General features: G+C 39.7%; 1 protein-coding gene across 4 annotated transcripts; it reads left to right on the top strand.

Moving 5' to 3' along the window:
- The first annotated feature begins 1357 nt into the window (after positions 1-1357).
- LOC138105115 (kinesin-like protein KIF20A) lies at positions 1358-26238 on the top strand. Of its 4 annotated transcripts, none has more exons than XM_069004768.1 (19): positions 1358-1368; positions 1792-1940; positions 3129-3203; positions 6245-6364; positions 7265-7403; positions 7496-7680; positions 10931-11027; positions 11514-11708; positions 11793-11904; positions 13347-13418; positions 15411-15557; positions 16131-16296; positions 17650-17820; positions 18474-18613; positions 20094-20259; positions 21863-21980; positions 22063-22130; positions 23702-23821; positions 25026-26238. In XM_069004768.1, the coding sequence occupies exons 2-19, from the start codon at positions 1809-1811 to the stop codon at positions 25299-25301; spliced, it is 2499 nt and encodes an 832-aa protein (XP_068860869.1). In that variant the 5' UTR covers positions 1358-1368; positions 1792-1808; the 3' UTR covers positions 25302-26238. The 4 variants fall into 4 exon arrangements, with proteins under 4 accessions (XP_068860869.1, XP_068860867.1, XP_068860868.1 ...); XM_069004766.1 differs by having other exon boundaries at positions 11511-11708; XM_069004767.1 differs by lacking the exon at positions 1358-1368 and adding an exon at positions 1378-1608 and having other exon boundaries at positions 11511-11708.
- The last annotated feature ends 671 nt before the right edge of the window (positions 26239-26909 follow it).

Genomic DNA, 26909 nt, shown 5'->3' with positions numbered 1-26909 from the left:
AAAGTCTGTTTGTAGTAATACGCCACAAGTATAAGCTGCCTGACAAATACTTCTAGATGTAGTTTTAAAATTATTTGTAATATATGGGTTGCTCTTTACCAGGATAAATGGGCAAACAGCAGATGAGATCTGTTGCACTCACTGGCCTTTGTGTATGATTAGTTACTATTACTCAAGTAGCCTTGCTTCTGATGAACGGAGTAGCCCTGTGACTGAAAGCACTTGGAGGGATCTAGGCCGGACTGGCTGGCTTTGACACCATTTCTGCCTTTGGTTTTTCCTGTTGGCCAAAACCTGTTGCTGTGAAACAGTTTTGTATCAGCTTACAGCTGGCTGGCTGTACCTCTGACCTACAGAATGCCTCTTGCACACACCTAAATGACCTAAAGTCCCATCGATGTTGTTTCAGCTGTGGCACTTAAAAGACCCAATTTCCTTTGACATCTTTTTACTTGTCTCCAACTTACCCTTAAACACAAATGCAGCTTTACCCTTGTGTCCGGGTCCCGTACTGTGCAGAAATACTGCTGCCTGCCTACTGTGTGAACAGGCCGGCTCACACAGGAGCGCTTTGTATGTGTTACCGGGAAGGTCGATGCTTAGCTCGTGGAAGGCGCTGGACCGCGGGCTGCCGCGGGGCTCCTCCAGCAGGGAGCGGGTCCCGTCCCGCGGCGGGGCTCGTCCCGCCTTCCCCGCGGCACACGGTCCCTGCCCTGCCCACTTCTGCCTTTCGCGTGACCCGCACATTTTGCGATTTATTTTTCTACTTCGTTCACGACGACACCACGGCAGTGTCGGAACGCTTACGTAACACCCACTCTAACTTTATATAACTCGTTCGGATGGAAACATTTAGGTACTCGCGTCCCTCCCGCCCATCCTCCTCAGCCCCTCCTCCGGCGCGGCTCTCTGACAGGCAGAACACCCGTCTTTCTCTGGCCGCCGAGCTGCCGCTGTCCTTTCAAACAAATTCTTTAACGCTGTGCCTTATTAAGGACGATAAGCAAACCCTGCGTCTCCCGTCCCGTCCCGGCTCGGCTCGGCTCGGCTCGACTCGGCTGAGCCCGGCCCGGCCCAGCCCGCTCCAACCCGGTTCCCCCGCTCCCTCCCTCCCTTCCTCCCTCCCAAGCCGGCGGCTCCACTGCCGTACGCTGTGCGGCGGCGCCCCCTGCCGGGCGGAGGGAGCTCTGCGCGTGCCCTCCCGCCCCCCACCGGCTCCCCCGCGCTCGGCCAATCAGCGCTCGCCTCCCCCCGCGCTCTGCCAATCAGCGTCCACCTCCCCCCGCGCTTGGCCAATCAGCGCCCGCCTCCCTCCCCAAAACGCCCCCCTTGCGCGGGCCCAGCTCGCGGGCTCCCGCGCGCGCCGAGGTAGTGGCGGTCTCCGGGCGCTCCCGGGAAGGGGAGCGGGACCCGGCCCGGCCCGGCGGCCTCGGGAACGGGGGTGGTCCTTACCCCGGGTGCCGTCCTTACCCCGGGTGCCTGCAAGCGTTGAGCCCTCTGGGGAGGGGGCTGCAGGCTGCGGCCAGCGCTCCCCGGTGGATGGGAGCAGTGCTCAGCTGAGGCTGTTAGCGTGCTTTCCCTTGTGTGTTTCCGAGTATAACCTGCCAGGTGTTTTTTTTTTTTTTTTTTTAAAGGTCGTACTCCTGAACGTCTCTAGATAACCCTGCCTTCTTCGGAAGTGCTCGTTTATATACGAGCTGGCCCTATCTTTGTTTTGCTCTGTATGTGTTTCTGTCTGTTCTCTGAGAAAATGATGGGCGCTTTTCCCCCCCCCCCCCCCTTCCTTGCAAGTCCCTTTGCAGAGTACGATGGCGAATGAGGGCAGAAACTACGTTTCCACAGAAGTGTGTGATGTGTTGGAATCGGTTTCTTTTCTGAATGTAGAGGGTAAACCTTCACCCTTGGAGTCAACACTATTGCCTAATACAGAGGAACAGCAGGTGTGGACTGGTTTTACAGGGTGTCTTCTGGTGATGCTGGATGTTGGTTTTTGTTGGGTTTTTTTTTTCAAAGCTTTAATTCTGATAAATGTTTCTTTACAAAAAACTGCTGTACTCCTCTGCCCCTGAGATGTGTTTGATTCTCCTTATTTCTCACTGCTTATGCACAGGTCATAGCCAGTACCAAATGCAGATAGGTGGTCAGTGCTATGCGATGTGATGTGCTAAGCTTTGAGGAAAAAAAGTAAAGGTCTTCGGTAACTGCACTTTGTATGTAATGAGACTGGACTGTTCTTTTTAATAAGCTTCAAAAAGCTTCTGGATCTGTGTTGAAAGTTTGCTAGGTGCTTGGAAATAAAAATCTATTAAAAAATCTATCTTCTGCTCTGCTGTACTTGAACAGAAGACAGCCATCTCTGCTTTTTTAGAGGGGTATTTTAGGCTTTTCCTTGGGTGGCTTCATTTTGTCTGATTAATGCTGGTCATGACAGGACTGTGGAGAACTCTAGTAAAACCATCTGCTGAACGAATTATTGCCAAAGTAAAGACTGAAGGTCCTTGAGAAAGGAAGGAGTGCTGGGATCCCTCTAAAATGCTCCCTGCTCTTATTGCTTTACCTGGGTGGGGAGACTGTTGTATAATGGTTAGGGGATGGAAAAGGCCACCTGAGCAACTGAGAACGGTTGCCTGGTTGTTACTGTGAGGAAGATGAGGGTCTGGTGCCTGGATAGTGGTAAGGAAGTGGTCTCTTGAGGCTAAGAATGTGTCAATCAGTGTTAATTGAATATACTCCATACAAAATGGAAGTGCAGTACTGTGTAGCAGCTGTTAGAATACACAGCTTGAATTCAGTACAGAGGGAGACCAGAAGGTGGAAGCAGTGCAGTTTATGCCTCTGATAGTGTGCTCTTTTAAAATCAAAATACTGGCTTTGTCATGAGAGAATGCTAAGGGGAGGGCAGTGGGAAGGGGGGGGGGGGATACACAAAAAAAGAGTTACTTAAGGACAGTAGAAGGTAAAGAAGCAAATAAAAGCTTAGAGTCTGAACTTGACGTGAAAAAGTGAGGCATTAATATAAAATAGGAAACGCTGTATCAGATATGTATGCTGATATGATTTGAGGCTGTTCTGTTTAAAAAGTGGCAATTATAACTGTGTTTTGTGTCTTTTTTCTCTTTAATGAATAGGTATATGAGCCTTTGAAAGTCTTCTTGAGAGTGAGGCCCTTTTCTATAGCAGAGCTTGAAAGCCATGAATCCCAGGTTCGTTGTAGAATTAAGAAATAACTTTTTTTTTTCCCCCCGGAACAACACGCGGTATTTTAAGGCAGAACTTTCTTTTGCATAAGCCCTGTACTGCCCCCACATGGAACTGGTGGGCACCTGGTGAGATGCGAGGTTTGTTTTTTTTTTCCCACCCCCGCGATTTTTAATAATTTGTGTGGTATAGACATGCACACCTGTAGCTCTTCAAAATTCCATCGGGTACGTTATTTAGAAATTGGTGTCAACTTTTTGTAGTGCTCAAGATACAAAGGAGTTCCATGGAAGAGATTATGCAATTCTAGGGGTAATTTGAGTATCTGACCTTCGAGTTTTTTTAACTGCTTGAATAATCTCCTACCTCACCATGCTGACTTTCTACTGAGCCTGTCAGAAATCTTGTACAGAATCTCCACACTGTCAGATTCAGATGCTTTAGTGTTCTATATGCACAGATGTACGAACATGCAGAAGTGCTCCCCTTCCCCTCATTGTGATCACTGATGCAAAGAATTCCTTAGCTGTCTTTGGAGGACAAGGTCTCTGTACCATATCTCTCAGCCCTTGTCTTTGCAGGCTCTCTGATTGAAGAGAAGTCAGCTTCAAGAACTCTAAGGAGGGTTTAATATTAGTTCCTATTTGCTTTTTGCAAATTGCTGTTTAAAAATGCATTCTTTCTTTTGATCTACCAGAGCTGGAACCTTTGTATCACTTTCACTTGGATAATTCTTTTCCCCTCCTCAACTTCCCTCTGCTTTTGCTTATTCAGCTCTCCTTGAATAGTGTGTACTGCCACAGTGCTTCCAGTTTGGTAAATTCCACAGTCTGAGCTGGCTCCAAGTGTAAATTGATTTGCAAAATCAAATTGTTTCGTGAGTTGTTTAGCATATTCCTTTGGAGTGAGACATTTCTTAAAAGCAGGGAGGGAAAAAGCGAATATTGAAGTTTGTACTATTTTTTTTAGGTTTTCATGTAGTTCATGCTGAAATGGTTGAACTTCCAATCTATTACCTGCATAATATGTTTTTTCTCAGCCTACAAAACCAGAATGATTGAAAGATCTTCAACGTTTTTAGTGTTTTCTACTTTCTTTACTATCACCTGAATCAAAGAAGAAAATGCTTGGTAACAAATGGAAGAAACCCACATAAAACAATCAAGTAAACCTCACTTCCTAATCATTAAATCAAACAGATCAATTTAATTTTTAGGTCTTTTTTTTCCTCCCTGCCATGCATAATTTTCAGGGAGGCACCTTTGTCCCAAATATGTGGCACAAAAAAAAAAAAAAAAAAAAAGGAAAAAGTAGAACCCAAGACCTATTTCTTATAGTTGTAGGCTGATGCTTTAAACAAAGACAATCAACTGATTAACTGCTCAGTTGTTGCTTACAGAGATAATGATTTATGGAAGTAAAGCCTAGGAGCTCTGGATGAAATTCTGTACTCCTGCCAGTGATTCTGCAGAGTCACCTGTGGGAAAGCAGGAAGTTGAGTTTTTTGGATATAAATTATGTGTACAGTGCCAGAAATGGTCCAGCTCCTGCCAACTTACCTGCAGGGGTAGCTGGGGGAGTCAAGTGGAGTGAATTGTTACCAGCTGGCTTCCATCTCTGCAGATCTGACTGCTCTGGGTCTCTATTCACAGGCTTCTATGAGGCTGGTGGCAGCTGATGGCACATGCTGCAGATCCTGGATTATTCTGTTGTTCTCTAGGGTTTGGTACATCTGACCTGCATTCCTGGTCGTGGTGGTGTGGGAGAAATGTTAAAGACTATATAGGTTCAGAGCCTGGCACAGTGAGCAAGTGATAGGTCTAAATTCAGAAAGCAGCTTTAGAGCTTCTCAGAGACACAGAATAAGCTGTGTTGGAAGGGACCTGCAAGGATCATCAAAGTCCAGCTTCTGGCCCTGCACAGGACAGCCCCAAGAGTCACAACGTGTTCCTGAGAGCATTGTCCAAATGCTTCTTGAGCTCTGTCAGGCTTGGTGCTGTCACCATTTCCCTGGGAAGCCTGTTTCAGTGCACAACCATTCTCTGGGTGAGGAAACTTTTCCCTGATATCCAACCTAAACCTGCCCTGACACAACTTCAGGCCATTCCTTTGTCTTGCCACTGGTCACCAGAGAGAAGAGATCAGTGCCTGCCCCTTGTTTCCTCGTGAGCAAGCTGTAGGCTGCTATGATGTCTGTACCAGTTAATTACTGGCATAGAGCTTCTATATCAGTTAATAAGCAGACTTGTTAATTGAGACTTCTAGGAAGAACAGTATGTTCATATGAACAGTCTGTACACACCACACATGGATTATTAGTTTTAGAAATTCTGGCCGGTTTCTGAACATAAATGTCAGATTTAGTTACAATCAATCCTTTCAGATGATGCATCAAGACACTGTTAAGCTATACTGGGAGTTCAGTTTTCATCTTTGGTAGCTGGTCTGGTGTAAAATAAATTTTCCTTTGACACTGCACCCTACGTTTATCCAGCTAGTGAGTGTTTGGTATTTCACCTTTACTTAGTTGAGAAATAGCGATCAAATTGCTTGAAACTAATTCAGTTTCTTTCATTACTGGTAACACTGTTTATCAATCAAATGATAACACTTCAGACTTATCTTTGTTAGTTCTGCTCATAGTCTATTTCACACTGAAAATGACTGATGTGGAAAAGCAGTAGTTTTCTATATAATTTTGTTTTCATAGTGATTGTGCAAGTGACAATCACAAAATACCAGGATTTAGTTAGTGTTCCCAAGGAAAAATTGCTGGAAGGACTGCTACTAAAAGTTTTTGCCTCTTAGAACATCCCAGAGGATTGCCTTGACTTTGTCTGTCCTCTGGCTTTCATGTGAAGTGAATATCTCTGTGGTGACATGCCTTGACATGATATATGTAAATTGTGGGACTTCTTGTAGCTCTGGTAAATAGGTGAAGACAGTAGAGTTTTGGAGGGGGTGTTCATTTTTTGTTTTGTTCAGATAGCTTTTTTCCAGAATAATTTTGTGTCATGTTTTGGTTTACCTTGCCTTGTTTTTTAAGGGTTGTGTAACTATTGAAGATGCCCAGACAGTAATTCTTAATGCACCCAAAGAGTCTTCTGCAATGAAAAACAGTGAAAGAGGGATTGGTCATGCTGTGCATAGCTTCACCTTTTCTCAGGTAGGCCAAATTGTTTCAAATTTTTAGATTTTTGTTTTTCACTGTAATGAAAGCTGAATTTTGTATTATGTCATGCAATGCAATTTTTCTTTTTTTAATTACATGTGATGATACTTGCCTTTAAAAAAAAAAAAAGACTGCTTGTTAATTACTGATAAGCTGTCAAGAAATCTGTATTACAATGGAGGTGCCTATTAGATGAGACAAGGAAGCTTCTTTGGCTGATCTGTGGTTTTCTTTGATTAGATGCTACAGAAACTCCTTGTAGGCACAGACTTACTGTGGTTCTGCTGTTCCTGCAGGTGCTTTTATCTGGCAAGTGTTACAGGAAACCTTATGTTTGTAGGAATTTATGTAAGCATGTATTTAGTAACTTCCTTTTGAAAGAATAGCAGCTTAACTGCTTAAACCTTCTATACTGAAAGTAAATTTCTTAACTTTGCCTAGTGCAAGAAGTTCTCTTCTTACAGTACCCAAAGATAAACAGTTCCAGGGATTGAGTTATTTAGACCATTGTAATGGTGATTTTTCTCATCAATTGTGGGTAACTGGTGCAGAGTGAGGAGGGAGTTCTACATTACCAGCAGAGCTCTTGAAAGTATCCACTGAACAGCATGTGCTCAGTAGAATTCTGAGCAGTTTATCTTAGGAGTAGGAAAATATTCAAAAATGAGTGCAAGCCTGAGTGCCTCTCAGAATTAAGCAGGCATCCTGTGAGAACCCAGCAGAAAACATTGAATCAGAAGGGGTTCAGGCAAGACAGGAAATTAAGCTGGTATCTCCTACCCAGCTTGCCCTGAAAAATTAGTCACTTCTAATCAGTACTTAATATTTTGCTTATTAAACTTCTTTCTGCTATTTGTCACTTCTTTTTTTCTTTCTTTCTTCCCCTTATCCAAGGTCTTTGGACCAGAAACTACTCAGAGTGAATTTTTTGAAGGCTCAATGAAAGACATAGTAAGAGCATATGTTAATGGAGTGAATGGACTGGTGTTTACTTACGGAGTTACAAATGCAGGCAAGACATTCACTATCCAAGGTATAAAATATTTGCATGTATATAAAAACTGAGTCAAAAGCCAATGAGAAGCTTACATGAATGTCTACACTTAAGTTTGTAATATTTTTAAGGGACTTCAAAAGATCTTGGTATTTTACCTCGCTCACTTGATGTGATTTTTAACCACATAAGAGGAAGACATTACCTGAAGATGAACTTCAAACCATATTTGAGCAATGATGTTAAGAAACTAGAAGATGAACAAGTGAAGCAAGAAGAAGCCTTAAAAACTGCTATTCTTGCAACACTGAAAGAGGTCAGTGACCAAATGCTTCATAAAGCTGTTCTGTAAGAAAGGAAGTTTTAAAAATCTTTATTCCATTTTTGGTTATTTATAAATATGTATATATAAATCTACGGTGTGCATACTTGGTGAACCTTGGGACAATAAGAAAATTGGCTGTTTTTGGAGCTCAGGGTAAACTAGAAGAACTTTCTGCAGCACACAGTTCAAACCAAAAACCATCACAAAGCCAAATCTCAATTTCTAGAGAGAAGTTGTCTCCTCTTTAGAGGAGCAGTTCTGATGCTGTGGTGATAGTATCCTTTAAAAAGAGAGCTACAGGACCTGTCTAAAACCTGGTTCTTCTTGTAGGTCAGGTTCCCAGGCTGGACTTTGGTGCAGTCATTCAAAGGCTTGTATTAGCTCAGGAGAGATGATGGCACTGTCTTAGCAAGGGCAGTGAAGAAGGCAAGGAGAGTCCCTTCTGGTGGAAGACAGTCTTAAGGCAGATTAAAAAGTTAATAAACCTCTGATTTATGTAACTCCATAAAGAAACTTTCTGATTCAGCAAGTGAAGCGAGATGCCACAAGATGAATGTCCCAAAAGGATTCCTTTCTGCTGTGGAGGATAGTCCGTGTCTAAGTCTGGTCTCTGAAGACTGCAGGTAGAATAGAGAAGTCTTTACTGTGGCAGCCTCCTGTTCTTATTATCTAGTAATTTCTGTTTCCATGGCAAGAAACTGTCTCACCAGAAAATGGGCATCCATGTATTTGGGACTATTTTATACTTTTAATTCCAATTGCAGCTTGTTGTCAGATTCCTTTTGTTCAGAACATTTTTACCCTGAACTGTGATTCTGTGCTTTTAATCCCATAATGCAGTAGGCTTAGCTGGTTATCATTCAAAGCAACTCTAAATGAATTCTGGGATGTATAGAAATAATGTTTGGGTTTACTTTTTTCTGTGGTATTTAATAGTAACTTTGTTTAAGTACTCCGGTTAACCCCCCAAAAATATCCTGTGACTCAAATTCATATGTAAAGTTCCACTCCAAATACTGTTGCTTAATTTAAACACTGCAACTCAAGACTTTGTTTAGTCTGAGTCTGGTTAACTCTTGAGGAAACATCTCAGATGAAAAATCTGAAAGATTTGAAAGATGATATATTTATTTTGAAAGTGTCTCTGAGCATGTGTATGTGCATGTGCAGAGGATGAGGGGGTCTGAAAGAAAAGGTGAGATGGTTAGGAGGAGAGTAGGTAAATATCTTTAAAAATTTTATGGAAGCTACAGCCTTGAAAAGAGGAACAAGGAGGAGCCCAGGGTCTGGAACCGGAGGTCAACATCTTATTTTGAAGATAAGTCTATAAACATATTTCCTTCTGTTAAATCACAGTCTGACTTACTAATAGCTTAGTTACTGAATGTTGCAAAAGGTGATCTAGATGATGATGCACTGCAGTGAAGAGAAAGCAATGCTCCACCATCAGGAAGGACAGGTAAAATTGAATCAGGAAACTACTACATGACAGGACCTTGTTCCGGTCCATAGAGATAGCTTCCATAGAGATAGCTCAACTATCCCCAGTTCTGAAGCTGTGCTTCTTGATAGCTTGTGAATGAATAGCATCACTGTTTGGATGCTCTCTCAAGCTGTAATCTGAGAGCAGATAGGATTTGGTGGGCTTGGCTTTAGTTTACATGGATTCCTGTAGGCTCTTTTCCCAGGCTCAGTTTACATGTCCTACAGAAAGAGCTTTCATTCTCTCAGTTTTAGCTGCTCTGACTTACTGCAGTACTTAATGTTCTACTGTTTATGTTCTGTATGCAGTACTGCTGCAACAGCTCTTGCTTAGCATGGTTCATACCCTCTCTTTCCTTCCATTTCCAGGTTCTCTTCATGGGATTAAATACGGCTTTTTACTGGATTAAAAAATGCATTACTTGCATTTCTATTCCCACCTGTTCTTGTATTTTCTCTTAGATGTCAGCTGCTTTTGTTGGCAAACAATGTCAGTTCCTGTTCCCACTTGTTTTTAGGCAGTCTTCATGCTCTTTTCAGTATTTCATTTGAAGAACAGTACAGCAACAGTTAATTCACTCAGTTTTTTCACAATACCTTTACAAAAACTTATCATGTGCCCAAGTAATGTGGTAATGGGTTTTCTAAATTCCACTCGATTTTTGACGTGCATAGATGAGATACCATGTGTATCAGTCCCATACCCTGCTTAGCACTTCACAAACAACGAATAAGATCTGTGCTGTGGTTAGACTTCTAATACTCAAGAAACACAATCATATAGACAGTGCAGCCTTTGCAAAATGCTCACTTGTTTGATTTTGTTGTAATTCTATTCTATGCTACTTATTTCTAAAATTGAAGATCTCAATTCTTACAAATAGAAGTGGTGTGTCTGTGTAAGAATTCTGGTTTGGATACACCAAGTGGGTGGTGTTGGCATCAGTAGTCAATCCCTGATCAAGTTAGTGCTGCACTTGAATAGCTGCAATGCTAAGGTTTGCTTCTCTGGATCTACTTCCCTTCTACTGTAGGATGACCCTCTCTCAGGAAAGAAACCAGGGTGAATGTCCTGATTTATAGGGGGCTATAAAATATGGAGAGAGAGGTGGTATGTAAAGATGCTGGACTCTAGTGGGAGTTGCTACTTCTTTACACTAGTTTTTCCAGAGGTAACTTAAAGGCTGTGCTTTGGTGAATCTTGGCAGGTTTAAAACAATTTTGTTGGTGTAAAGAAATTCAGCAAATGTGTGTATTTAAAGAAACTATGCTGTTGTCTATTTTTAATGGCCTTTTAGTTAGTCTGAATTAAAGCAACATAGAGTGTTGGTTTGTCATAACTTAAGTCCTACCACCTTGGCAGTTGCTCCTAGAGGAACCTTTTTCTCCTGTTCTTTTGGATGACTGAAGCACTGTTCTGATTTGTTCAATAGCTTATAAAGGCATCCTGTGGTGTTGCAGTCTGACAGAGTCTTGCTTCTCCCAGGACTGTGAAGTTAAGTCTCCTGTGTTAGCAGCATCTAGCAACCAAAACAGGGTCCTAGGAGTAGCAGAGAGCAATAATTCATGTGATGGAAAGAGCTTTTATTGATTATAGTTCAGTGTAATTCAGAAAATTTAACTTTCAGCCAGTTAGGTGGCCTAACAGTTGATGCTACTTCAATATTTAAGTCTTAAGTACTGGAATTGCTGTAATTTTTAACTTCTGCTTTTCTCATTGTCTGTTCATGTGGATATGATGGTCTCTTATTTTCTCAAGGAGACAGAGAGCATCTCAAATACTACAACAAATTTCTGTGATGTGAAGTTGGAGTCCTCTCACTGTACTTCAGACAATCACCCTTCTAACTCCCTTGGTAAAGTGGAAAACTTTTGTGTGGGGAATTTAGAAAAAGAAGTGGGTAACTACCAGTGGATGAAAAAAAAATCCCTATACTATCCTGCAAAGTAAATATATATATAGGTTTTGACCAAATTCTTGTCCCTTTTCTCTGGAAAAATGGAAACTATGTAAAAATATTTTGGTAGTTTCCCTTCTTTTGGGGGGAAGATGGAGACTTAGTTCTGCAAATATAATGTATAAACTGGTGGAAGTTTGTGATAAAGCAAGGCCATCAGCTTAGAACTTGGCCATATTCCAGTAGCAGATGACTGCTGAGAAGTATGAACATTTTTGGATAAAGCTAAAGTTATCTATGTGTATCTAATTGTACAACACAAATGTACCTAAGCCTTCTTTCAGCAGGTTCCATAGGTCCTTTTAGAAGATGCTTTATACCAATTCAAAAATCTATCAATGAGTTGTTTGATCTTTGAACTCTTTCTCTGTTTTGGGTTAGCAGAGAAGAACTTTGTTCCACTTGACGTTCCTAGGACTAATATGCACCAAAGAACACAAGCATCTGTGTGGATTTCCTTTTGTGAAATTTATAATGAATATGTGTATGACCTATTAAATGTATTATCTACATCAAAAACTCAAAGGCGCAGAGTTTTAAGGATTTGTGAGGATCAAGGAGGAAATTGTTACATTAAAGGTAATAATACTGTTTTATGACCTGGGCAGTTTCACAGGATTTCTCTGATGATCAGAAATGTATGTAAAAGATCTCTTTTTGCAGATTTGAAGTGGATTAACGTTCAGAGCACTGAAGAAGGCTGCAGACTACTAAAAATAGGAAACAAGAACCGAAGCTTTGCTTGTACTAGAATGAATGAGCAATCAAGTAGAAGGTTTGTTCATCTCATTATAAGCATACTCTGTCCCTCTTGAGGGGAAGGGAGGGGACTTTAGAATATGTGTGATATGAATCACTCTTCAATAATAGTTTAATACTTCCCTTGATTATTCTGGTTTTGTTATGAGATTCTCTGAAAGAAAACTAGGAGAGATTATGAGTAATAGTAGCTGGACTCAGGTTGCTATTCGGTGTCTTTGGACAACCAAAAAGATCAAATTACATTCATTTTTGATTGCCAACAGAGCTATGCATCTTGGCAAATGCTAGTGGTGCTGAGTGAGAATGGCTGTATGAGGATATTGAGGGAAAAGCTGGCTAGCTTTTCATAACTGGCAGTAATTCTTGGAAACCTGGAGCTTGTCACTAGGGGATATAGGAAGGAGCAAGTCATGTGGTGTCTTGCAGTGCTGCTAGATTTTCTAGGTGCTTTTAGATTGCTGTGTTCAAGCTGAGGTTCCTTGGTATCTTAAGAATTAAACTCCTAGCTTCTTACCTGGCTCTGAACAGGGATCAGGGAGAATCCAGCTCTTAATCGGTGAGAGGAAATAGAGAAGGTTGTATAATTTCTATTGAAAATGCCTCCTTTCTTGATTTTAATGACCTCTTGGTAATTTGTCCTTTAAGTGTGGAAGGGCCATGTTTTATTTTTAGCTAATACAATCATAGTGTTACTAAGCCTGCTTTTTCCTCTAAAAAGAAGGAGCTATGTTGTTCTGTGTTAGCTAAAGACATCTGCTGTTAAATTTCATGCTCTTCTTACAGAGTTTTATACCTAGAATGCCCACTGCTTTAGGCATGTACTAGAGAAGTTTGTGTGCTGTGCTGCCTGATGTATCAGATAAACTGGGCACTTCTGGTTCTGAGACTTTTCTCTTTGGTTTCAGGCAGCATGTCCACTGCCTTTGTAGCTTGTTTCTAAACCAGATTTTCAAGTGTTAAAAGTCAGCCTTTCTGGAAAACAGAATTATATTAAAACTTAATAAGTAACTGTGCATATTGAAATAGGCAAAGTTACAGGACTGTAAAACCTGAACTTATTCCCTTTCCCCCACTGTTTGTTTCTAAGTTAATTCTTCAGGCTTACTGAGTCCAGATACTGCCTAAGGTTTCTGTATGAAGTAGCTACATGAGTACTCAGTAGACTTTAGTGAACTGGCTTGGTTTTTTTCTCCTAGACAGTTTGTAGGCTTCATGTGATATTTTTCCTTTTCCTGTATGGAAAGAAATAGGAAGTCATAAAATGCAGCTTCTATTGCTGTTTTTTGCTACTGAATGAGTGCATTGCAAAAGTAACTAATGTATTAAGGTAACTAGCGAATTAATTGTTGTCCTTTCTTCAGAACTGAGCTTTCTGTAGCATACAAATTTTACTTTGCTTCAGTGACTGCTTAATTTTCATAACTTCTTATTAAAAAGGACTTCTTTCCATTCCAGTCACAGTATATTTTCCATCAGGCTACTCAAGCTAACTGATGAGCATCAGCCATGTGTTCTTGGAGTATCAGAGTAAGTGAATGCTTCACATGATTACCAGAATGTAAATATTTTGGAAAAATTAATAAGGTGTAAGCATGCCAAACTGGTGAACTTTCTAATAATAACCAAATTCTCTGAGAGTTGAGAAGGAAATCAGAACTCCACTGAGCACATAAACTGACTGGAAGCTCAGTGGGGACAAGCACAGAAGTGTTTTCCTGTTTCTTACTGTAAGGTTTTGCTGGAGCAACTCTGACAGTAGTGTATAAACTGAGGGAAATGTGCATTGTCTCACCTGATGGGGAGGTGGTGGCAGAGTAAGACTGTGCAGCACCAGACTCCATGTCCTGGTAAGCAGAATTCGAGTGTCTGGCAGATAGAGGGTGATCTCTACGGCTGGAGTGCAGCAGTTGGTGCTGAGGGCCCAAGGTGCAAACTGTGCCAGTGTATCTTTCTAGTCTGGGACCAGACCAGACTTTATGGTTTGAATGTTTGTGACAACACATTTGGTGTGCTCCTAGAATGCAAATTAAAATCTATCATCCCAAAAGAATGCTGTGACATGTTCTGAGACTGCTCCATGGTCCAATGTACAGTCAGAGGGGATCATCAAGCAATTTGCCTAAAAACTGTTCTCCATTAATATAAAATCCTAATGTAAGTGCACCCTGTGAGAGCGGTGTTAAGTCCTTACACTTGAGTCTCTCTTCTTTCATGGTTTAGAGGAAGCAGCCTAATCTTCTGGCCTGAAGCCATTTAGATAGCTCTTTTTGGATGGTATATATTTTTTCTTCTGATTAAGTTAGCTTGATACAGAAAAATACAGACAACCTGTAACAGAATGTTTTAGTTCAGTCCTTGCTCCTACTGATTTCTCTCTTGTCTCTGCTGAGCAGAGATGGTAATAAACATACCTCACTGTGAGATAACACCTTTTAATGTCAGATGTTACAGTGATAACTACTCTTAAGAAAGATAACTTGAGAAAATAAATGCATCCATACTATTTTGCTGTTCCCTGTCATAGTGTATCCCCCTGGCAAAGCTTGCAGCAGCTGTCATGTGAGTGACAGAGTTTGTATGTTGCTTAAGGAAGAAAAAAGCTTTTCATCTTGTGCTGGAAAGGATGAAGAACATAAGGCTTTCACACATTTGAAATATGTGCCTTAATTTGTATAAGATCTACTTCAGCTGTACGAAAGTTTATGGTCTTACAAATAATTTTATTTAAATAAATTTATGTATAAGTGAGTAATGGTTTGGTCACATAAATTATCCAACTTCCAGAGTATCCTGTATTTCAACAGCTTTCCTAATATAAATTAAAATTTATTAAATTCCTTGATTATCCAGGATGATCTCCTGATTGTAACATATTTTGCCATGAGGACCAATTCAGTGGTCTGAGTTTAGTAGCACAGAATTGCTACAGCCAGGCAAAGAGCTCTAAGGTGAGCTGGGAAGGAGTTCAGGCCTATTCTTGACAGTAGTGAACAAATGGTCCTGTGTTCAAAACAGTGCACTGAAGCCCCCTGCCATCCTGCAGTTCTCTCAGCACTGGAACTGGTGGAGGTGACTGTCAAAGTGCTCCTGTACTGTAGTCTTATCATGCAGAACTGTTCCACAAATTTACCTCATCTTGTCTGGAAGTACTTACTTTAGGATTGCAACAGAGTTTGGGTTCCTGAACTGATTTCTTTGTGTAAGAATGCCCACAAAGTTTCAGATGGATGCTATAAGCAGACTACTCTGAATGTGCTGAGTATCTTAGGAGCAGCAATCCTGTTCAAGGATCTTTATATGCAATGGGGAGATAGATAGGTTGATGCTGTTATCCTGAATACTCTGTGTAGTGCCTTCTGGACAAAAGCTCAGCACTGAAGTACAGCTTATTCTGTGATCTAGGTAGGCTGAAGCAACCCACTCATTTGTGCTCCAGACACACTAAGAAATAAAAAGACTTGATTTTTCATACTGTTTAGAAACAAGTTCATGTGTGTGTTCTGGATAACTTTCATGCAGGTTGTCTTTCTGTGACTTGGCTGGATCAGAGAGGTGTAATAAAACACACGTCTTTGGAGACAGACTAAAAGAAGCAGGAAATATTAATAATTCTCTTCACATCCTTGGAAAATGCATTGCAGCACTGAAGCAAAATCAAAATCCAAAGTAAGTGACAAGTTATTTACAACATGCCAAGTTTTAGGTGGAAATCCTAAGTATTCCTTTATGTTTCTGCAAGCAGTTTGCACAGAGAAAAATGGCAATCTACAAAGTCTTTGAAGTCTTCTTTATTATAGATGTCACTATAATGAAGAACTTTTTCTCCCAAACTGGTGTTTGTGGAGAGCAAAAAAAGGCAATTTACAGGAAACTACCAAAATTTTTTTAGTGTATGTGTATGAACAATACACTCTGTGTACAGAGCTCCCTTTTTGTCTTCTTCCCTTCCACCTGCAAATTATACAGACAGATTCATGAGGCAGCTGATGACCTGTACTTAGCTTTTGGCTTGCTCCACTCTGGAACACTAGGGAACTGTGATGCAGACTCTATACTACTTTTACTTTAAAATAATTCGGTTTGTTGGAGAGCTTATGAAGTCTTTGCTCTTTGATGTGAAATAACTTAGGCTTAAATATGAGCATCATACTAGATCTCTTTCCTGAAAGACAGAAACAGAATTAAGGTAAGCTACAACACCCCACAATTTCACAATTTTTTTTTTTTTTTCTCCTTGAGGATGAAGCCAAGTTATATTCCATTCAGAGAGAGTAAATTGACTCGTCTGTTTCAGCCATTTTTTTGTGGGAAAGGCAAAGCTTGTATGATTGTAAACATCAATCAGCATGCTTCTACATATGATGAAACACTGCATGTAATGAAGTTTTCAGCTATAGCCAGACAGGTGAGAGTGTATGAGTGTATCTACTGTCTCTGCTATTGTGCTTTTTTTTTTTTGTTACCATTGATTTGTGAAATGATCAGGTTGTATGAATTTGAGTGTGATTTGGATTCTTGATTTATCATATTAATTTTCTGCATGTGGCCTCTCTCTAAAAGGCTTCTAGTAGTCTTTCCCATCTTCAAACCTATTTACAGTAACAAGTTAAGACAACTGCAGGTGTCTGGCTGTTCTGTTCTACACTGTTGATGTTCTGTGTAAAACATAGTCAGGGCACTTTCAGATATGACTGATTTTATACCATATATCTGAGCAAATGCAGGATTTCAATTCAAGCTTTTGATGAATTACTTAGCCTGGGTGCAGTTAAGTATCTGTTGCACAAGATGAGTTGTTTAGTACTTCTTGGACAGTTGGTGGTAGTTAAAGGAGTATTGTCTTATTTTGTATTCTAAATGAGATCTTTTCCAACTGCATTGTTCCTATTTGGCTAAATGCAAGTAATTAATAATTAAAAAGTGTCTTGGCAAGCTCTTCCTCCAGCTCCTTCAGTACCCTTGGGTAGATCCCATCCAGCCCTATAGACCTGTGTGTGTTTAAGTGCTGTAGCAGGTCAATGACCATTTCCTCCTGGATTATGGGGGCCTCATTCTGCTCCCTGTCTCAGTCTCCCATTAAATTCAGGGTTTGACCTTAACTTCATTCAGGTTTCCTGAAGCTGCTTCTTGCAGGGAGTGGGATGGTGAGCTGTGCTGTGTTTCATGGCAGAAATACAGTAATTTTTTACTCTGGAACCACAAATTTGTTCTGACATGTTACAAATCTGTAATAGCATGTCTAGTATGATCTCAGAGAGGAAGACTTTTAATTCTCTTCAGGTGTGACTTTTGCTGTAAGTGTGTACTGTGGAGACAAACTTCTCTGATAAGTTGTCCTATGACATAGTTACTAAAAATCTTTATGTAAAGAGCATGGATTGCTGAATCCTGGTCACGGTATTTCAGGAAGGAGCAAATATTTTAAGGATTTTCTGCTTTTGATTAACTTTGCAGAAAACTACACCAAAACCCTTATACTTTAGGGGAAGAGAAACCACCTGTCTAGACAAGGACACTAAGTTTGCTAGCAGATAATATTTCCATTTTCACTCTTTTTAGAGTACTGAAGAATATAAGAATATTCATATAAGAATTGTTATATTGATTTTTTTTTTCTGCTAAGAGACATGTAAGCTTTTGTTAGTAGACGTGTAATAATGAAATATTGTATAAATACAACGTATTCATGTCACTTCTTCCTGGTATTCTGATACCTGCAATATTGACAGCATTGGTAAATCTGCTCTGGATTTTCCAGGTTATCCAGACAATCCTGCCCAAAAATTTTGTCTATTTTCCACCAAAGCTAGCTGGAGGTGATGGCAAACCTATCATGCACTTTGATGCTAACACATCTGTAGATGACTTTCCTGACAGTACTGAAACCTCCGCAGAAGAGGAAGTGGACATCACCATTCTGAGTCATGAGGTAGATACAGATCTACTTAGAACTGTACCCAAGAAAGCAATTGCTATTAGTTCTAATATTGTTTTAGCATAAGAGATGTGCTGGAAGCTGCATGAAATGGGAAGTTTAAGTTTCTGTTCAGTGTCAGACTGACTAGACTTAAAGTGGCCTAGTTCAGTGTAGTTGTGGAAGGATGCCTGTGGCTTTCTAGTTAGGTCAAGTGCTAAATTTGGAATTCAACTGATTGCTCAACAAGAAGACTACGGAAGCAGTATATATCTTTAAAATTACATAATTCCCTTTTTTGTGCCTTTTTTTTTGGAAACAGCAGTAACAAGTTAAGATACAACATTTTAAAAACAAAGATATACACTCTAATAGCAATAAACTGTAAAAATCAAGTAGGCTTTATGTTGTTATGCTATACAAACTAACATTTAAATGCCAAAACAGTAGTAAACTTTTTGATAGCGGAGACCATCAAGATGGATGTAGGGTGTATTTATAGTAGAAATTCATGTTTGAAAATACTCAACCTTTGGTGCAGACCCCCAAAAAACATAGGCTTGTAAAACTACCCTCTGTGGATGGCTACCTGTATGAATATTTTGTTTGAGATGCGTGTCAATGTGTGCTTCAGTCTTGCTTTTTGAACTGAAATGTGTTCAATTTAGGACCTCTTGAAAGCTGCAGAGAACTTAAAGGAGAAGTTAGTTGTGGAAAGGCAAAGTAAGCTCCTTCTGGAGGTGAAGATACGTAAAGAGATGGCAGAAGCAATGTTTCGACAGCTGTTGGAAACAGAGGAAGCCTGGAGGCAAGTCATATTGCAGTCTGCTTTGAGACTGAAAGGATTCCACATGTATTAATGCATACATGTGTATGTATATACATATATGGGTGTATTCAGAACATACCTACTCACGTTATTTAGAGAAGTTAGGGCTGGACAGTTTCAAAACGTCTGAGGGAAAGGGAAGAAAGAACATTAAACTTGTACAGATCAGCCTCTTCCCATTTAAAATGAAAAAGTAATGCTGCTTTCTGTTGAACTTTCCTCTGTTTAATTTGTAATTACTGGAACTTGTCCTGGCTTGTTGTTACTACTTAGCAGATGGGGAGGATTGTTACAGGTACCCCACTGAGACTGATGATTCTTCCAAACATACACTCTGTCACGTTAATATGCATGCATGTGCTTAAGATAGTTTGAATCATATCTCTTTTGAGCTCCTCTGCATGACTGAGGAACCACTGTTAGTTTACTGTCTTATAAATTGCTGTGGCGCCCTGCACTGATGTTAATAGTTTGGGAATTTTTTCAAGTGTGTCCAGATTCCTCAAGCTGAGTTCACTTCCTCTTAACTCTTCTTTAAATCAGTTTCCTGCTGTTTGAATCATTAACAAAAATTAGCACCAAGTTGCCAGCTGAGCACCCTCTGGTTTAACACCTGTACTGGCTTTAAAATTGTTTGGTTGCCTTTGGCCAAACACATGAAATAGCATTGATGCTTTTTCTCTATTGAGGTGATGTTCTGCATCACTGATGGGGCATGTTTTTAAATTGTGACAGGAGTAATGTATAATGGATTGAAATAATAAATGGAGAGGGACTTCTCACAAGAGTATGTAGTGACAGGACAAGGGGGAGTGGATTCAAACTGAGAGTTGGTTTAGATTGGATGTTATAAAAAAATTCTTTCCTGTGAGTGTGCTGAGGCACTGGAATGGGTTGCCCAGAGAAGTTGTGGATGCTCCATCCCTGGAAGTGTTTAAAGGACATGTTGGAAAGGCCTAGTGGAAAGTGTCCCTGCCCATGGCAGGTAGGTTAGAATTAGATGACCTCTAAGGTCTTTCCCAACCCAGGCCATTTTATGATTCTATGAAAATGAATTTGGCATTTATCTTAAATGGAAAACAAACAAACAAAAAAAAAACCAAACCAAAACCCAAAGTGAAAGATGCCCCCAGGAAATATGCTCCAAACATAACATCTAAATGGGTGTGGTCATTTCTATTGCTATATGTTGGTGGATTTTCTTATAAAATATTTGTTTGACAGGTGTTAAGTATGTGTTCTTCTACAGAACTTTTTTTGGTATATGCCAAGTAGAAGTTATCCTTTGATGGAAGTCTGCAGGATCATTGAGATTAAAAAGGAAAAAGTACTTCTTTGTCTCTTCATTTCACTATTTCTGATCAGAGAAATAACTTTAACATTGACAGTTGAATACATGTAGCCAAATGTAATAGCTGGAATGCAAATGCATCATCTATAACTAACACATTCTCTTCAGCAACCGCTTGGAAGATATGAAAGACAGTTATGAAGAAAAACTGGAGAGCAAATTTGAAATGTATAAAGAGGCCATTAAGAAACATGCATATATGTGTGCAATGGAACAAGTTGAAGACCATTATGTTCCCATAGAAGAATTTCTAGCTGAACAAGAGAAAGTTGAGGTATGACTTGACTGACACTAAAAACATGTTCTAGCCTCTTAACTGTAAATTTTGCTTTCCCTTAACAGAATCACTCTGGGATTTTGAATGTAGCAGTAAAAAAGGAAAATAACTAGCAGTTCAGCCTTGCTGCTCTGTGTTCAGTGCTAACCATAAGCATACAGATGTCTTCCCTCTGGTACTACCTGTAGTGCATACCTAAACCTCATGATCTTTGAGGGCAGAGTTCAGTTAAATCCAAGTCATCTTTATCTTTGTGGTGCAATGATTGGAACACACAGAGGAATGATGTATACTAGCTAGGAGTCTGGCTTTCTGGAGATCTTTGGGATCATAGGATGTAGAGACAAATGCTACTCTGAAAAGGTGATGGGGAATTTGTTACAGGATAGCTATTTTAATGATAACTGATCTCTGGTCTGGAGGTGGTGGGAGGATTGTGGGATAAGAAACTGATGAGAAATCAAACTTTATGCAGGAGAGAACTGAATCTTCTGAATGTACTTAAACATAGAACTGCTCACAGTTGGCATCAGTATGTTGCTCCTTTTGAAACTCAGCCAGGTTAGCTGTGAGCAACTCAGTTTTCTAACCTCTACCTCGATGGTTTAGTGCATCCAAGCAACAGATGAGACCTGTGGGTCTTGTTTTCAGCAGGTTTGTAGTGGAAGAAGAGAACAGCTGTGGTGTCCACCACTGGAGCTTTCTCACTGCACTTTCCTGTTATGGAACTGATAAGACATCACACTCCATGGATGATAGGCAGGTTCCTTTCAAGACATGAGAGAAGTGGGTTTCTCTTGTAGATTGTGGTATATGAATGTTTCTGCTTTTACAGCTCTCCATTCGGGTGCTGACAAGCAACACCAGATTATGTAATGAGCTGTGTTTTTCCAGCTGCTTTACACTTGACTCTTTTCCCCACTTAGAGGCTGTTGTTGTGTTCAGTTAAATCCTACCTATATCCCATGTTAGCATGGAGGAAAAGAGTTTTAATAGTGCTCTTATACTGGTCAAGAGGCTGCATAAGGGAAGATTCAAAGAGCAAGATGCTTTTGGTAGCAAGTCAGAAAAGAAACTAATGAAATCCCTGAGATGTAAAAGTGTTAGCTGACAAAGGAGAGCACAGCGCATGAATCCGAGTGGGCAGCTTCAAAGAACCAGAATTAGATGAATAATTTTTCTTGATGGTGCCACTTGTTTGGTTTCTCACTCTGAAATACTGCCCCAGCAATCTGACAGATACTGCAAAAGAGTTTGAGATGAAAATGTAGCTCCATGAAGTATGTTCTTCCTTATTTAGCAAGCTAACTGACAACAGTGTTTGGCACAGACGTACTAAAGTTTCCTTTCTGCCATATGGTTACTTTTAATACAGTTTGGAAATCCTCAGACTGGAAGAGTTGACTCCTGTGTAAATAAACTTCCTCCTAGAAGGTCTTGTGACCTGAGCGTTATCCCTTACTGTGCTTTCCTAACCATAACCTGTGAAATAATTTAAAATTGCATGTGTGTGGTGTAATTGAAGGATGTGCAGTAATGCACCAAATCAAGCAGAAATGCAGACAAATTCTACCACGTGCTCTTTTTTTTTTTTTTTCAGGATAGAGAGAGGAAAATACTGCAATTGGAAAGGCAACTTGATGAACAGTCAGGGAGGCTGTTGGCTCTGGGAAGTCTGAACTCAGATATTCCTACTACTGAAAATAACATGGAACAAGGTAGGAATGTAACCTGAGTATTCAAAGTTTAATTTACTTCTGGGAATGTATATAAACAAGCAAACTTTTCTTTTGCCTGTAGATCTTATGGACAGGACAATGAAGAGAGCCAATGAAGGATTGCAGAAACAATGTGAAGAGAAGGAAGAGGTAGCTGTTTCTTAATATTTAACAAATCTGGGAATAATGATTGTAAACTGTCATAGTTCAAGGCTTAAAGATCTGCATTGCTGCATTGTAGACAAAAGCTTGAAGATTCCTGCAAGTGGGCATTGAGTTTATAAAAAAAAAAGCCCTTGCTAAGTTGTGGATACTTTTGCTAGAGGCTGTTCTGGCATTATTCTAGTCTGTGAAGCCATCTGCTACTGTAACAAGTCCTGGTAAATGTGGTGCAAGTTGGAAGTATGTTTAGTCTTATGTTGGAGTTTATTGTAAATATTGCTGCCATGACCTCAGTGCTTTCCTTCCTGACATGCTGCCTGCTTCTGAACAGGGGAACATTTACAGAATCTGGTAAGTTTAGATCTAAAATCAAAACAGTGCTTTAAAGCAGTCCTTCCTGGAAGTACTGAACTCCACTTTCACCCTAAATTCAAGTAAAGGTGAATGTCTCTGTTCTTTAAACAAGACCTTGGTGTTCTGAATAGCATATAGAGGTGGGAATTATGAGCTTCAGGCTGTGTTATGGAAAACATTAATTTTTAAGTATGCATTTTTATTCTGTTCCTTGAGTGATCTTCTTGTAAGGCTACAGCTAGTTTCCCATGTTTAAAGAGGATGGGGAGAAGGGGCAGAGACAAGTCTTGCTTCTTTCTCTAATATCAAATAAGAGTAGGGATTGGAGAAATAGTTTCAGCTGGTTGTAATAAACCATGTGAATGGAAAGTGAACTTAAATCCTTTTCTATTGAGAAAGAATACTCAAAAAATAACTTGCTTTTCCTTAACAAGTTTAATGTCTCGTGTTATGACCCTAGCATTTGTTTTCCACTCCTGTTTTTGAGAGCCCTACATCATTTTCCTATGTCACTTTCAAATTTTGGTGGAAGTTTGGCTTTTATGCTTGTTCTGGGTATACAGTTATTGATTGTTTTGTGGGGCTAATGATGAGATTGATACCTGGCAATACTGAGGTGAGAAGGTTTTAAACCAGCTGGTTCCAGCCTTTCTGCTGCTTTGCCTCAAAGATCAGTGCATGTGTGATGAGTAATTCACCACTTTTTTTCTTCCCATTCAGCCATTAAACATGGGCAAAGGGTGTGAGTTTTTTTAGCAACTTTGCAGAAATAAATTAATGATACCATCAATTTTTCTGCTTCAGAGTTTCTTTTGCCTCTTGGGGCTCAATCTATTAATATTCCCATCAGAAAGGTGAGGTCTCCTGTGGTAACTATGCTCCAATTCTTTATATGAATAGTGTTAATGAGACAAAAGTGTTCTTTTAATTACTCTTACTGAAATGGAGCAGGCTGTTGCAGATGCAGCTTAGTCTGTGCCACTGTTTGCTGATTGACAGATCTGTAAATCATAGTAGCTTCAACACAACAACCTTTGAATGCTTCAGCTGTATTTTATCACCTGAAATGATGACCTGGGACATAGGAGGTTGAGAGAAGCAGACTTTCTTGTTTTGATCTTGCAGTTTGCACTGTTGTAGTCATCAACAAAATTAATGTAAAACATGCTGTTTTGAACTTCCATGTGTATGGTCTTTATTTTCAGCTTATAAAATCTCTGAAGTTTAAAATACAGAAACTAAATGAAACCCTGCTAGAAGCTAATGAAGGCTACAGAAAAATGGCAGAAGAAAACAGTCAACTGAAGCACACAATCATGCTCAAGGTTTGTCAATGATTTAAAAGCAACTTTATATGGCTTGTATCTATAGTTGTACTGGCTGCTTCTGCATCTTTTTAGATGTAAAAATGCTGTTTAAATTAGCAATTTGTTTCGATGTCAGCATTTTTTGTTTAACTTCCTGAATTATGAGCTCAGAGCCCTCGTGTTTCACTACTTGACTTTGAATCTTGTAAGACAAAACTCATTTTTCAACTTAAGTGATAGACTCTGTCAATAGGGTAACTGTGCTGCCAAAGCCTGCTAATCTAAAGATGTCATGAATTATTGTCAAGCAAAGAAAAGGCTACTTAGAACTCATCATGAGGCATGTTGCTGAGGCAAGCAAGGTGTCAGTGCACAAGTGTTGCTGCAACAAGGCCCAAGGATCTATGGCTTTAATATGCTATCCTGACAGTCCTGCCAGAGGTGGCCAAAGTGGATGAGATAATAGGCAGGTGAACTGGTTAATACAGAAATAGGCATCTTTCATTCAAAAGCAGGGACTTCGTAAAGTCTACAGCATCTGACCTCAGATATCAACCAGATTTCTATATAAAAATGAATGAAACTTTGGAACTCTTGATACCTTGAATCTATACCTCACTTGTAATCTGCAAATGAAGCAAGGCAGGTATAATAACTGCTTAGTGATGTCTTTCTTTGAACATTACATTACTTTCTGCATATTTTTACTTTAAATCTGAGACTGAAAATTGACTTGAGTTTCTTAATTGGAAGTTACCTTCCTATCCATTCTTAATAGGAAAGTGATTTTGTTAATCACAGAGATTAGAGAGCATATTTAACACTGTGTTTTGCCCACTCAAAGCATTTATTCAGTCCTGGTTAGCAGACTTACAATGTAAGAGTTTTGATTTTGACCAGTTTTGCTTTCAGAAATTGCAAGGCAGGAAAGCCACCTTTATCTGGTTCCTAGAACATCATCTCTTCTTTGCATAGTGGGGCTAAGCATTTTAACATCAGTCTCTTAGTCAGACTTGGTCTCTAACTAGATTTTATGGCCCTCTAGTTTGCTGGGTTTTTAATTACTTTGATGTCATTTAGAGGAAATGGGTACTGAATAGCCATATGACACAGTAATAACAAGGGTATTAATGGATTTAGTAAAATAATGTGAACCAGAAAATTAACTGCATGAGAAAGACCATGCAGTGTTCACATACTTAACACAGCCTTATCCTCATAGGATCAAGAAATGAGTAGTCTTCAGAACTGGGCTAAACGTGTTCTTGAGCTTGAAGAAACAGTGTCTTCCCTGCAAAAAGAGCTTGAAGAACGGAAGAAGCATTTCTTTGTAGAGGAGTCAAAACAGCAGAAACCCAGGAGAGGTTTGCTGGCTAACCTGAAATCCACAGTAGCATCCACTGCTAGTACACCTCTTGGTAAAGGCTGGGGGAAGTATGAAGGGGCTTCACCCTATTCAAGAAAACAAGTACTGTTGCCTCATAAAGCAAAGGAATAGCATTTGATAAATCAAGGTGTGCAATTACTGGGCTTCTTTATCAGTCTTAAACTGTTGGTAGCTCTCACTCTTAGATGCCATCTTCACTGTCACGTTGACTGACAAAAAAATGTTTAATACAAAACTTTTCAAATTGAATCTGGGTTGAATTTAGAGCTATTAAGGTTTAGGTCTAGACATGTGCTTTTAATGTTGATATAGGGATGTGATTTGAGAAATACATATATTTTAATTCTGGAGTAACTGCTGTCATGTTCTTCTGTACAGATAAATGTGTGGTTCATGCAAACTGGGATGTCCCTCATCTGCTGTTCATTATGTTTTTAAATTATTTTATTTAATTGCTGATTCCTAGAAATCAGATGGCTTGTAAAATTAATCCCAAGTAGTTAAAATAGCATGGTTCTCCAGTTAATATTCTGGTTCTGACCTGACTCCCTTCTTGGGATGAAACTAAGCAAACTGCTAAAGAAGGCAATGAAATGAGATCTTATCCAGCTCCTTGCTATTTTCCAGCTAACTTGGCTTTGTAAACAAATTTGTTTTAATATAATTTGAATTTCCACTAGGAATATGCATTAAACTTTGAAAAATCTATTTAATAAAATTTTCCATTGCTAAATTCAGCTCTGACACTTCATTTTATAAATCAGCAAAACCAAGATAAGGAAAGATCATAAAATTAGAGCTCAAATAATGATAGTGATTGATATAGGATGATCTTGAGTTGAAAGAATCATATCCTTGATTTTATATTACTTAGCTTTTATCTAGTAGCTTAAGGTTGGAAGACTGGAGCATGATAAAATTTGAAACAGTTTTCTTAGAGCCCTTTCAGTCAGTGGGGGTGAGGGTTTTTTTAACTACTGTGAAAGTACAATGCCTGTAATTGCTGGAGGCTTGCTGGAGAATCTGTAAGTAAATTGGATTGATCACTCCCTGTGATGGTGTTTCTCATAGTGGAAGGGGACCAAGTTCAAAGGGAGAACCTCACCCTCCCTGGGGAGACAGTAGGTGGTGCAGCCTTCCCGTGTGACACGGAGCTCAGCCCTTCTCTGCTGTGACTCCTCCTGCCCGGTCATTAGGAGTTTCGGGCTGGTCTGTGATCAGTTACCACTCTGACAACTATTTAACAAGGCTGTCGCACTTCAGCCGCTGCTTTTCTCATGTTTTGAACTGTTTCTGTTAAATACAGGGTTATCTGGCTTTAGTAGTTCTGAAGGCCTATAATCCCTGCAAGGTAGAATTTCTAAAATATTTTTCTACTCCCACATAAACTATTCCAGCTATTAAAAAATATTTTGGTGTAGTTATATGAAACACTGAGTGTTGATGCCTTGAATAAGAAAGCTGCTATGTACAAATTGTTTTAGGAAAAGCAATTCAAACAGAAGTTAAAAAATCATCAGAAAAGGCTAATACTGGAAAATTTCCATAATACCATTTCAAACTACCTAGTGCTACACCTTGGCAGCCTGTCTAGCAACTTTGGCAACTTTATGTAACACTAACTATAACCTCCTATTCCCTGAGCGACTGTTCTTTCTCTGTTCCCTCTTACTTCCCAGAGCTCTTTGGTTGCCTACAGGAAATGGTTTGAAAGATAAA

This window comes from Aphelocoma coerulescens, chromosome 2, assembly GCF_041296385.1.
Source record: "Aphelocoma coerulescens isolate FSJ_1873_10779 chromosome 2, UR_Acoe_1.0, whole genome shotgun sequence".
Taxonomy (NCBI): domain Eukaryota; kingdom Metazoa; phylum Chordata; class Aves; order Passeriformes; family Corvidae; genus Aphelocoma; species Aphelocoma coerulescens.
Note: the sequence above shows the minus strand (reverse complement) of the source record. Positions and strands in the feature narration are given on the sequence as shown.

Coding starts and splice junctions, on each gene's coding strand:
- LOC138105115 (XM_069004766.1), top strand. CDS start 1,809: ATGGCGAATGAGGGCAGAAACTACGTTTCCACAGAAGTGTGTGATGTG. Junction 13,419..15,410: donor TGTGTTCTTGGAGTATCAGA/GTAAGTGAATGC, acceptor ACTTTCATGCAG/GTTGTCTTTCTGTGACTTGG. Junction 23,822..25,025: donor AGCACACAATCATGCTCAAG/GTTTGTCAATGA, acceptor TTATCCTCATAG/GATCAAGAAATGAGTAGTCT.